This window comes from Seriola dumerili, unplaced genomic scaffold, assembly GCF_002260705.1.
Source record: "Seriola dumerili isolate Sdu_G_001 unplaced genomic scaffold, Sdu_1.0 BDQW01000278.1, whole genome shotgun sequence".
Classification (NCBI taxonomy): Eukaryota; Metazoa; Chordata; class Actinopteri; order Carangiformes; family Carangidae; genus Seriola; species Seriola dumerili.
In genome coordinates, this window is record NW_019174533.1 from 101,631 (window position 1) to 115,512 (window position 13,882).

The following is a 13,882-nucleotide window of genomic DNA, read 5'->3' on the forward strand; positions in this document are numbered from 1 at the left end:
CCTCCTCGGGTCTCAAACAATTATTTAAATTTAACCATCAATTTAACTTTTGTTGGAACAGTTTACAACAAATAGACTTCTGAAAGACACTCGTAACTATGTACAAGTGTAACTATTATAAAGGGATCTAGACCTGCTCTGTATGAAAAGTGCCCTCAGGTTACTTCTGTTATGATTTGGCGCTAAATTAAACTGACTTTACTTAACTGTGAAATACATGCAGTGGAATAAAAAGTCCAATAGTGGCCAAGAAAATTAAAGTAGCAAAAAATGGAAAAAAAACTTCAGAATTGTACTTTAGTAAAAGTTCTTCAGTAAATAACATTCATCATGTTCTGCACTTTAGTTCTCACTTTAGTTATTTCCCACCGCTGATACCAATAATAAAAACACTCCTGGCAAACCGAAGCATGACCAAGGTGGTTGTGGTTATGTTTAAGTCAAAGCTTTTGGTTCAGGTCAGGGAAAGATTACCAGCTTGGAAAAAGGACAAATATGGACACATATAATTCTCTATGTTAACCAAATGTTTTCTGTTTTATACTGTCATCATCATTGACCTCCTCCTTGTGACTTCTATGCTGTATGAGAAATTTCTGTTCCAAAATACACTTGGCAAGGCAAACTAGTTACTCAATAAATATAATTTGTAGGAGGTAGTGTTGCAGAAGAACATGTGTGTCTATATAGTGCACTCTATACACTGCACAGGTACCATGTGTGCTATATGGAGCATGTGTGTGAAAGTCAGGGACAGTCTAGACCGGTGCCAACTCAACACCAATTTGTGCTCTGTGAACACACAGACACACGGCCTGTCATCCTCCAAAAAAATGTACTGTGCCGCTCACTAGCATGCCTGATGCATGGACTTACAGTGGGAAGTTCATACACACACAGTTACACACGCGCAGCATTTGATAGCCTATGTGTGTCAGTGTAATAAATCATGTAAAGCAGGTTGCCGGTTGTTGCTGATGCTACAGTCTCCGTCTGCTCCACATGATTAGGAAGAGGATCATGTGGAGAATCTCCATATGTCTGCTTCACATTGGGCTTCCAAACCCCTGGGGAGGGTGTGTGTGTGTGTGTGTGTTTGTCCATGAAGAAAACCAGTAGGTATCATCACAGCTTGCACGCACCCTATCTGTGCGTGCCTGTGAGTATGTGTGTGTCTGTGTGTGTCTGTGTGTGTCTGTGTGTGTCTGTGTGTGTGTGTGTATACCAGCGTGTGTTTTCCTGTGAGCATCCCACTGTGCATCCATGCATACTTTGGGTCCCTGGTGTATTTGAGTATGCAAGTTCAATGTTTCAGTGTTTGGCGAGGGGCTAAATAATGCACAAAGAGACAGTAAGATTAAATGGATGAGTGTACATCTACTGCTGGCTAATTTTCTCTGTGATTTATTACACTCTACTGTCCCAGTCACAGCCAGCTGTGATACATATACACACACTTGCCTACTGAGGATACTGAATACAATGGTTACTGGTGTGCAGGTTCTCAATCATGGAGGGATCTTCTGCTGTATGTGTTGAGCTTCTGTATTAACTCTTTCACTCTCATATTTTTTCCCTAAAATACACAGATTATTACATATGAGAAATTAATTATTAGTGAAGGGGAGGCAAGAAAACATTTACACCTGGAATGAAATATTATAATATTATTAATGTGTAAAATGAAAGAGGACATTTGTACGGACGGATCCACAGAGAATTATCCCCTCTTTGCTCTCACTTCTTTGGAACGTTTCGCAACGTTGCGGTTCATGGTTTTGGTTATGATGCCCTCAGTTTGACTGATTTGGTTCATTCTTATTGCTCTCATCATTTTTGTTTTTTTCCAGATGCAGGAAACTGTTTTCAGCACAGAGCTCAGAAAAAACCCACAATACATTCTACGCAGCTATAGAATTAATAAAAGCAAACAAACAAAAATTATTAATGCGGCTTTAAAAGTGCACTTTTAAAGATTTAGTATCGGACTTTCATGAACTTAAGGGACTCCCAAGAGGCACATATAAAAAAAAAAGGAACAGTCAGAATCCAAGATATCCTCAGCTTTAGTCCCTAGCTTTGTGCTTTCAAAACCTGCTTCACTTCCCATAATGCAACTTGATTGTCTTGACATCATCAGAGCCGCATCAGAGTACTACTCCTCATAACGACTGACGTGCACTTACTGTGAAAATCTGGTGGAGTTTCCCTTTTCCGAATGGTATGAGATTAACACAGCAGACATGAAACGTGCTTGATTGATTTAAGTTACAGAGGAAATGCAATGTACACTTCTCAAATCAATCTACACTCAAACTGCATCAACACGCCACAGTAATACATTGGCAGAATGCTGACGGAATTTGAATGTGGTTTGTTGACTGTGATTGATAACACAGTCCAATGCACGCGTACTAATAGGTGTTCATATTGTCTGAGAAAATGCCCGCAACTGCAAGAAAAAAATGCAGCCAAGATTTTACAACATAATGTCAATGTTAGCTATATATTCGACTGTGAGGTCATACACAGGCAACAGTAGCTGTGGGTTCCTCGTCTGCTTTTTTCCAAACCTATTTTCCTAACAGGTTCTACTTGCTCGAGTACCGCACTGTACAGTCCACCTGAGCAGGTATACAGTACTTTGTAACCACTCCCCTATTGTCCCAACTGTCCCTCCACCCTCTGCTGTTCTAGTTCATGTCAGCAGTTTCAGTTTTGCACGGATCATGACTTTGTTTTCTTTCAGCATCACTTTCTCAGACATGCACATCTTTTATATTCCACATACATTCTCTCCCCATCTGTTTCTTCCTCAATTGTTTATTTCCCCTAGTCTGCTTGCTGGGCTTAGTCCGTCTTTCCTTCCCTCTGTCCATCTCTGTTCTTCTCATTCTCTCTTCCCTCTCTCTATTTCCTTTATCGCACTCTTTGTTGCATCGTCATTGTCTGGTACTAATTCCCTCACCTCCTCTCTGGCTCTCTCTCTCTTTGTCTTTTTGCTTCCCTCTGGTCTGTTTTAGTGGTTTACCAGGCTTGTGTGTGTGAGTGTGTGTGAGTGTGTGTGTGTTTGTGTCCGTCAGTCTACCACACCACTGCAATTCATCATCATTTTATCTACAGCTCCCTTAATTGGATCCTATCACAGTCCCACCTGACGAGGAGAGAGGTGGGGGGCGGAGAGAAGGAGGCTTACTCACTCGCAACACCACATGGATGTGCACATGTGGGCGTACACGCACACATACACACACACACACACACACACACATACACACACACACACACGCACATACACACACACCCTTATGTCTAGCTTCATCAACAGCTGCAAAGTTGTGTTGGGGCCTGTATATTTACTATTTTTCCTGCCTCCTGCTGAGAGCGTTGGTATTTTACTAAACATTAAAGTGCACTGAGGAGTGAAGAAATTGATGTTTGTGCATATGTGTGTGTGTGTGTGTGTTTATCCATTTGGTTTTGCCGGTGAGTCTTTGCTGAGGAAGGTCTCTGTCCTCCAGCATCAGCAGCTCTCAGCTGTATAGTACTGCTGTAGTAATGAGTGAATGTGAGTGTATCAAACACTGGGGATGCAAACTGCTATTTCCCGGAGTAAGTGCTGGTGTTTGGAGGCGTGGGAGGCTTTCAGAACACACTTAAAATCCAACAGAGAGTGAACAAAAATAACATAATATACAGCTGTTGTCTTTAAGCAATTCACTCTTTATCTGCAGACCATAGTTTGGAAGCGCTGGTGTTATAATGTCAATGATGGAAGTCAGGATTTACTTGTTGGAAAGGGTCTCGCCACGTCTGAGGTATATGGAGAAATTCAATAGTTAAAGCCAGAATTGATTTTGCAAAAGGAATTGTGCTTTCGAATTCTGACCAACTTTTTCAAAAATCCAATTTGATTGACAGCAATTATTATTTTTGCAGCTAACTCTCTGTTCAGGAGGCTTTTAAGTAGTCAAGTCACCGAGGACAAATCTGACAAAAACCTGTAATAACAACCCAAAAAGTCAAATCTAACAGAACACTCACTTGCATGAAGCAATTACAGAGACAAGCGGCTAAATATGCACAAATTAGCTTTCCAAAAACACAAAGGAGCTGTAGGAGCCATCATTACGATGTGGAAATCAACTTCAGTAATGTGCCCTGTAACTGTTTTTTGTGTCACCAATCCGACATCAGAGGCAGAAACGACTCCCAGTATCACAAAGCTGAAGCTCAATCTTTCCCTTTGTGGGGAGAAAGTTAGTGACTGGGTAGAGTTCAAAAACAGCTAGTGGCCACAAATCAGTGATGTGTTCTGAGCCCGGTGGTAATGCGGCAGCCGGCTAAATGACCCGGAGCCCTTGACAAGTGTGTGACAGGCTGGAGAAAAAGGCGACTGGTGAAGCTGCCAAAGCCAAATTCCGCCTCCCGCTGCCTTTTAAAACTGCGAGGACTCGCTACTGGACCTATCACTGTGAGCGGGAGTGCTGCGGTGTGCGGCTCGCATGTTAATCATATGTCTCGTTAAGTAAGTCATAATTGGTGTCGTTAAAATGCCTCCCCTCTGTCTCATGCCTCGATCGGAGCTGAGGAAATTAACATTGCTGAAATGGTTGCTCCCTATTAGCTGGGACAGTTTGACTGAGGGCTGAGAGGCAGGAGTGAGGAGTGGGCATGAAGAGAGAGCCGCTTTGCGACGGTCGGTCCCTGTGGTCATATGCCTCAGCTTCAAGTCTTTACCACGTGGGTTTATAACTGCTGCTTTCTCTGTCTCACACTGCAGCTAACCAGCTGTAAAGCCTCCTAATGGTTGAACCAGTATGGCCGTCCTGAATGGAGCTCCTGCTGACAGATTAAACAGCTGGGGCTGGTCAGAGAAGTGAGACAGTTGATTAGGATTGGCTGTGATGGTAATCAGTCAATAACAAGCCCCTTATCCACTACGCTAACTCACATTTATCAGGTCAACAGACATCGCAGGGGACGTCACCGCTGTAAGCTGCTGCAATTTAACTGCAAAGCTTGTGTGGACGTGAAGGTGTTGCAGTCTTACCGTGGTCTTCTGACACTGTATGCTGCTGCTGTTGAACCTCAGAGCCGGGACGCTGTGAGTGTTGCCCTGGATGTGGAAGATACACTCGTAGTTCCTCTGTCCGGACTGAGGCTGGGGCAGGTTCTGAGCCAGCAGGGTGATGGGCCTCATAACTCCAGCGGGGATATAGATCTGGGTGGAGGGCAGGATCTGAGGACACTCCTGGAAATGAGAAAAAAAAATAAGAATAAAGAGACTGAGACGTGACTGGAAAAGAAAGAGGGAGCTCTCGGTGAGGTGCCTGTATGGCTGGACAGAATGTTCTGGACATAGAAAAACGGATATCTTATCCAATGACAGAATAACATCCAGATCCAATGCACTCCAAGACACATTAACAGGCTGATTTATTCGAGTTGACATGTACTAATGGTGAATTACAAATGAACCAAATGCATTTTGGTATCATGACCTTGCAGAACTCCCTTATGTTTTCCCTCCCAAGAGCATCCAACCATGTACAACGCTGCTCCAGACGCATTCCAGCCTCCTTTGCTCCAATAATGGAAAATGTTTCAGCCAACCAGCCTATAACCTCCGCTAACAAATTATCAACACTCTCGAGGATCAACTCTTGTCCTATTTATGAAACGCTGAACATTGAATGTGGCAGTTACTTTTCAAAACGGGTACATGTCATTTTGGAATCAACCACTTCTCCACATTAATGAGGCCGTTATGGATTTTAGGCATGTTTTTCCCTCCAAAAGAATACACCAGAGGATATTCTAATTCTTTCAGCGGCCAGACCTAAAAAAAAAAAAAAGAAAAAAAAAAAAAAAAAAAAAAAAAACAGAGCCAGAGGCAGCGTCTCTTAGAAACACGGACAGTGTTAATTCCACAGCGCTGTACTGTAGAACAGCTCCAGTCTCAGGATTAGAGAGGGAGATGACTGAGGGGTCAGCACTTCCATTCAGCAGCTCTTCAATCAATAAAAAAAAAAAAAAAAAAATTGGCTTGAATAGAAGCTTTGCACCATATTAATTGAAGCAAAAATAATTGAAATCTCTAAGGCTTTTTTTAAGCCCAAAGTAAATCAAAAGACAATATGCAGCTGTCAGCTGGAATCCGTGCTACATCACCGCTCAGGCTCACAGAATTAATTTGTATTTCAAAACCGTGTTTTTTAACTGGTTCAATAAATGAGATTCAATTAGGTCTTATTTGTGTATGGGGATTGGTGCTACAGTATTTACCTCTACTGCATATTTTTTGTCTCAGTGTGTTGACTTTACATCGTGATAGAAACAGTCACAACAATCGCTTGATTTAAGTGTCGGTTTACTGATAACTGGAGCGATTTACCTGATCATTGTTCTACGATGCTGGGGATAGCATTTGTGGGAAATCCTGATTAATATTAAGTCTGACTAAAAGGCTGGGACTTCTTAAGACATTCTGCAGCGTAAGTGGATAAGAGCCTCTCCAATATCATAAAGTCAGCAATTACCGCCGAACTAGTTATATCCACCAAAGTGTGTTTCATGTTCATCTGGAGATGCGGTAAAACAATCATAAAGGCCATTCAAATACCAAAATAGAACTTATAAATTAGGTCATATTCCACTTAAAGCTCCATTAAGCAAACTATGGTTTCCTATTAGGGTAGCAATCGCTTATATATGCAATGATAAATCAGTGGGAACCGCATTCTGTTTAATCAGGAATGACTAGGTGAAGCTAAACCACACCGGCGGCCGCATACTCTATATGAGTTTACTCTGCGCCGAGGTACTGTGTAATGGAGCATCAGTAATGACTTGCAGATTGGCCTGGGAACGGCAGGAGACGATGTGGAGGGGAGCGAGAGGTTTGGACATAATGGCACCCGGAGAAAACCTCTACTCCCCTCGCTGTAATACAGCGCGCTCCCACAGCCGGAGGTGAACGCGTTGATGCCATATGGGAGGACGCAGGGAGGAATGGCAAAGATGTTGAATTATATGTCCCGTGGAACATTTAAAAAGTTTATTTCTTTTATATTTCAACATATCTGTAGTTGAAAAAGGAGATGGCATATAGAGAGACACGAACACACATGCAAACTTTGTGATACAGACAGTAAGATAAAGGCAGAAAGCCATTATTAATTTCACAATTAGTTGTTTAAATGCTTCTGTCCGAGAAAATCTGAAAATCATCATGTTTTGTCAATGAGTTCCGTAGGAAAGAATCGAGGGAAGAGAGACAGAGAAGAGATTAAATCAATGGCAGCGAGCAGAGTGAAGCAGATTGTCAATTAGTGAGGCTGACAGTTAAAGTTTAAAGTATTCACAGATGGCGACAGACCGCTAATGAACTGCTTCTAGCCTCTAATAAAATGGAAAACAGGACTAAAAAAGCCCAGACAGGAAGGGGAAAGTGTGTGTGTATATATAGGTGTGTGTGTGTGTGTGTGTCACTAGATAGATGGCACTAGTAACACGGTAGTATCTGGTCTGAAAGTAGCAGTCATTGTTAATATAGGAAAGACCAAACTCAAGCGTCTGCTCCAATTGTGGAATGGACATCCTGTCCGGCTGCGCACACACACACACACACACACACACACACACACACACACACACACACACACACACACACACACACACACACACACACATACACACACAGAGAGAGAGACTACTTCACATCTGTGCCTCTTTTCTGCACATTTTGGTCCCTATTGCTTCAGCAACACACACACTCTCTCTCTCTACCGATGCATCAGTCGGGATAAAAAGCACAACATCACATCCCTCTGAGGAGCATAATAATATGCACACACGTACACAAAGGCATCCCCCCCACATAGGGCCCACATACAATACAAAGACACAATTTCACAAGGACGTATGGGGAAAAGCGAGGGAAGCGCACACACACAAACACGCACACACACACAAAAGGAGGGAGGGAGTGAACAAAAGATTTGGGAGCAGAGGATTGTGGGAGCTGTTTCATTAGGAGTGGTGACAGGTGTCAGAGCTGAGTCTGCATCAGATAGCGTCGCAACAATCTCTTTACCTGGGGGATTCCTCTAATCCCTCGCTTTCACTCGTCTCTTTTCTTCCTTCCCCTCGCTCACACTTGATCTTTTTGATGTTCTCCGTATGTCTCGTCTCTTTTTCTCTCCCATTACTGCCTAGTTTTTCCACCTTTATTTCATCCAGGCCGAAGACTTGACTGAGCATGCGTTCCTCTTTTATCGCCACACCAGTAGAGGTTTCCAGTACAACCTGTCTGCCACTGGTGGCCACTGGGAAACATGCTACATCCAAAGAAGTGGTATGAATTTACTGCGGTGTGAGGCTGGGATGAACAGTGACGCAGAGGATGAGCTGAGATAAACCAGTGGATAAGAACGAGATGAGGAGAGGTGAAGCGAAAAAAGGAAGGAGGGGAGGAGATGAGGAGGCGAGGCGAGGTCTTGGGAGCCATACACTCGTTTATTAAAGTCGGGGATGAGAGTGTAGAAGGTCAAGTTCCCAACAGAGCGAGGCAGGGGTGGAGCGCTGCAACATGGGAGTCATATACACCGCTTATTTCTATCCAAGCTACTGCCCAGACGAGCAATACACACACACACACACACACACACAAACACACAATGCTATATCTAGATACATATACCCAAATTGCACATAATACAGTATATACACACAAATCAAACACATGCACATCTATCCAGACACACACACACACACACACACACAGATCTGAGGCTCAATCTTACCCTCTGGCACTGTGCAGTACGCGAGTGCACTTAGGCCTGTGGAGTGTTTTACAGTAGCCTTGGGGGTAAATACACAGAAACTGTGATCAAAGGTGGGAAGGTAAGCCTTTAGAAAAAAAATAAGTTCCACTTCACCTTCCATACCGCCAATAGAAAATTTCTATTGAGTGTCTGTCAGTTGCTTCTGGCGTCTGTGGGCCTGTTCACTGTACCTCAAGCAGCACTCCTATGTTTTCAGCTGCATATTATATACACGTTAACTGACGCTATATGATTTCTGAGGGCTGCAAGTCACAGCGATATTGACAGTGATACAGCCACTTACTTATCTACATACTGCAGTGTATTTGAATGGTGATGCATTCTCTTAGCTCCGAAAACACTGACCAAACTAACGGGTTGTAGTGGGTGCCTGACTGAACTGAAAGAAATTAATTCAAATCAATAAACTGAATGATAATAATTCGCAAGTACATTTTTTTCCTTGCTTTATGGAAGTGTAGGGTTTTGGCTGCTTTTGAGACTCGGCTGTCAGATGCCGGATCTTGGACAGTTGGCTCAGGATGATTTGAATCTGAATATGAAATGAAAAACAAGGTTTTATAAGGAACAGTTACAATGATCCAGGCCTGGGAGTGTTGACGTCAAGTCACGTGACCAACCAGCAGCATGTCCGTCGTGGCGGAGGTGGTGACTCTGATGTCCCATGTTTGTATCTGGCACCTGAAGTCACAATCTACATTCAACCAAATATCAATGTCTGACTGCAGAGTTCTTTCACCATAATGATGCCTGCAGCCATGAACTCCAGCTGTCTAGCAGGCTGACTTTGACTGACCCCCCTCCACTTCGACAGCCTCCTTTTTCTCACATCCTACCTCCTTCACTCTCAGCTACAGCAACAGTGAGACAGAGTGAAATAATAAGAAACATGCATTAAACTTATATGTGGAGGTAGGAGTATAATGTTTATGAAGCTTAATTTTCTCAATGCTGTGGAGGTTTTATGTGTGGGATGAAAGACAGAAAAAAAACCATGAAATTTACTTAATTTATAACTGGCTCTGCCACACCTAAAGTCCTCATATTATCTGTTTACTTTCTTTACCTCACTACTAATTACTTTCTATCAGGATGAAAACATCGCATCCTCAGTGATGTCAGAGATGAGGCGAGAGCCCCGATTGGCTGCCGGCTGTCACCCATGAGGCCAACTCGCTGAGGTGCTGACAACCTCTGTGTATGATGGATGAGGGAGTCTGTGTGTGTTTGTCTATGTGTGTGAGTGTCAAGGGGGTCACCGCAGTGTAGAGGGTCCCCACGGATTAGCGTTACAGTCCAATGAACCGTTTCAGAAAGGAGGGGGCGAGACCCACACGACCAGTGCCGCTAGACACACACACACACACACGCACGCACACACACACACACACACACAGAAGGAAAGAAAGAAAAGGATCTGATATGATGACCACATCTCCCAGGAGAGAGAGGAAGAGTCATCTGTTGAGCAATGTCTCAGTTTTAGACACTAATATAGTTACGCCCTTAGAGAATAAATCTAACAGAAAGTAACAGTAACACACACACACACACACACACACACACACACACACACACACACACACACACACACACACACACACACACACACACACACACACACACACAGACTCCAATGCGCCAGAGAATACCACAATAATGTGCAATGGTTCATGCTCGTAATCCCAGTAGATCTCTGCATTCAATCAACACACAGACAAGTCATAAGGCTGTATCTATAAAGGTCTCCTGAAATATTTTCTCCCGTTTAGACACATCTTTTCCTCCTGAGTGTTTTTTTTCTCTCACTCTTCATTAACAGCCTTTTCTTAATCTCTCTGTGTCTGTCTCTTACAACCCTATAGCAAGTGAAAACAAGTCAAAACAGAGAGAGAGCTTTATCAAACCTGTATATCACAGCATCCGGCTATTCCTGCTACACTCAGAGCACATAACAGACACCCTCCCTAAAGGTTGCCTATGCAGTTAATGCTATAAATCTCTTTATGTAAAAACCCCTTGAAAAGAGGTCAAACAGAGGCCAAACATAAACTGGTATCATCGTGGATATTTCAGCACTGCTCCTCCTCTGTAAGCAGTGCAGGACTCCGTGGACTGTTCAACCTTTTTTGACTGAGGATCCTCGGATAAAACTCTCTTGTCCAGACACGACAGCTTTGGTGCAGTGGTTAGCACCGTCACCTTACGGCAAGAATTTGACTCACGATCCAAACACGTGCTGGTTTCGGTTAATTGGTGACTCTAAATGAATGGATGCTTGTCTCTATACATCATCTGATAAGACAGGGTGAGCTATCCAGGGTGTACCCCACCCTCCAATGTCAGCTGGTATTGGCTGCAGCCTTTCTGCAATCCTAAAAAGATAAGCAGTATAGCTAATGAATGAATGAATGAACTTCCCAGACATACAGTGACTCGTAAATCAACAACTCATTCATACTCTACAGTTAATTTTTCACTACTTTTTTAAGACTTTGTCTAGGATTGTCACATTATGTGTCATGGAAGATATGTGAAATAGATGTAACCATTTATTCTGTAATATTCAGCATTCAGGCCATCAATGGTGAACTGATCCCACTGCGCAATTCTTTTGATTTGACATAGTTTGTATGGATTTTCAAGGAGAAGGGACACCTTTCTCAGTCAAGATAATGAGTCTTTATTTTTAGCATTGTTCCTGCAACCATTTCAATCTTCTCAGCAGAAAATATTTGCCTTCTAGAGGGATTCAAAAGTTACAAGGACATTTTACTGGGGAAATTCAGCAGTTCAATTCAGAGTGTGACAACACAAAAAACCTCCAGTAATACAAAATTTAATTTCAGTGCAGACCTGTAGCAGAACAGTGATTCTGCTAACAAGTTTCCTTCGGCGATGAAAAACAACTGACAATGTCCTCACTGCTATATATTTTCAAAAGATGACTGCAGTGTCTAAAAACTGTCTCATTACTCGCTTCACAATATTGTTAACAAAACACAGAATCTGAGCAGTGTTTTTTTCTCATTTGGCAACACTGGTCAGCAGGTGTCACTGAGTGTTACCATGGAAACATGGCTCTTTAGTTCTGAGTTAGTTATCGCAGTTAATGTCACTGTGTGTCATTGGATGCATCACACACACAGACGCAGTGGAGAAAAAGTGAACCGCTAGCTGCCGTGCAAACTGGTAAAAAGGGGTCTTATACGTCTCATCCCCGGGTTGGCGCCCCTGTAAACGTCTCGCAGCCTCCATGCGAGACGCTTCATTGGTGATTGTGTGTTTTAAAAACTTATTTCGGGGCTGCAGCTCACTCTTTCATTTCTCGAGTGCAGTGTAGCCACGGTGCTTCTGGTACAGCACTTTACTGGACAGGTGACACGTCCGTCTACAGTGTCTATTGTGCTCTGAAAGACGTCACAGCAGGAAAAGGGGCAAAATTGTTCACCTGGATATTATGTTTACATCAATCCCAATCAGAGCCGGAGCCGATACATACCCACATCTACGGCGGAGTCATTTGACCCGGGTGTGAATGCCAATTGTTCCCTTTTCTATTGTCAACAAAAGCCAGATGTTTGCGAGTCTTAGCAGGGTCTTTTGACCTGTGGAAAATGGGCTTCAGGGACACAAATTGAGGCTATTGATAGCTAGTTTTGCTGTTAGCCGTTTTGTCATGTTGGGAGTGGCCAGAGGATTCAGCTGAAGTCAACTCTCAAATCAAAGCAGACAGAAACGAACCACATTTGAGCAGGAAATGTTTTTACACAAAATATGAACATGGTTGGAAAAAAAAATGCTTCTATCACCATCATATAACAACAAAACTCTACGTGATTATGAATAAAAAATGGGGTGTAGTTAGTTTTTAAAATAAGTCGTAGCCTCACACTACAAACCTGTCTAAAATATCTTTGTGAAACTCGCCCCAGGGTTTAAAAAAACAATCACCTGCCACCTAGAACAAGAGGGACATGGCCTAAAAACATACATCTTCTAATGCTATTTGAGGCAGGTCAGTATTTGAACAACGGTTCAACATAACACAAAGCAATCAAGCTATTAAGCTACAAAAAAAAAAAAAAAAAAATGCTGTGACTACTGGGAAAAGACTTCTACTCCATTGACTGTACAGGGCTCTTCACCACACATGTCTCCATTAGAATAGCAGTGCCCTGTGTATTATCTCTGATGACCAAGTGTGATTGTGTGTCTATCTGGATGCTATCAGGTCTGGATGGTCAAAGAGGAGGATGTAGCCGATAAGCATCAGCTAGTGGATCGATAGGAGCCTCTAAAAATACGCAGTCTGTTTGTGAGTTTGTGTGTGTATTTTCTGAGGGTGACACAGTAGATACATGACTGATAACGAGAAAGTATTCGGGATGGCCTCACTAAATACAGCCTTTCATTCTCTTTTTTTTTTTAGCCTGCAGGATCAAAATTTGATGAATTTTGTTTCATCTTATGAGGAGAAAATGACAAAGTGCTCCGTGTCATGCGGGAACCAACCAAAAGCAGACTCGCAACCCATTTTAGACCATGACCCAGTGAATAATAAGACATCTCTGTGACCCACCTAAGAAACAGCCAACCTTTCAAGGGCAGTATAAAAGTCTGTGATATATGCACTGACTACCCCATCATCTGCCTTCACATATTTGGGTGTATATTCACTATTAGTCCTGGGATGAGAGAATGAGCTTCTTGGTCCCAAAGGTCCCAAAGGCTGGAAAAGTTTAAGCGGTACGCAACACAGTCAACTTCACAACAAAAGACGAAGCATAGTATCTGGCATGCAAATTCACTGGGGCCAAAAACTTTTGAAAGCTATCGCTTCTCTCTGCGAGACCTGTTTCATCTTTTATTCTACATTTGTGACTCATCCCCCCCATGCTTCATTTCAACAAGAAAACTTTTCATCTATTTTGCTCAAATGAACCTCAGTCGTAGTCTCAGGTGGAAGGAGGGCAGGCACCCCATCGCACCGCACTAGGAGTTCTTCTGTTCAATAAAAGACACTTTGAACT

The 13,882-nt window shown here is 42.8% G+C and overlaps 1 protein-coding gene across 1 annotated transcript in view; it reads right to left on the reverse strand.

Moving 5' to 3' along the window:
- Positions 1 to 13,882, reverse strand: part of LOC111230678 (plexin-A1-like) — a 224,213-nt gene that overhangs the window by 88,169 nt on the left and 122,162 nt on the right. The window contains exon 11 of the mRNA XM_022757485.1: positions 5,054 to 5,254. Coding sequence (XP_022613206.1) covers positions 5,054 to 5,254 — 201 coding nt within the window. The remainder of the gene's footprint in view (positions 1 to 5,053; positions 5,255 to 13,882) is intronic.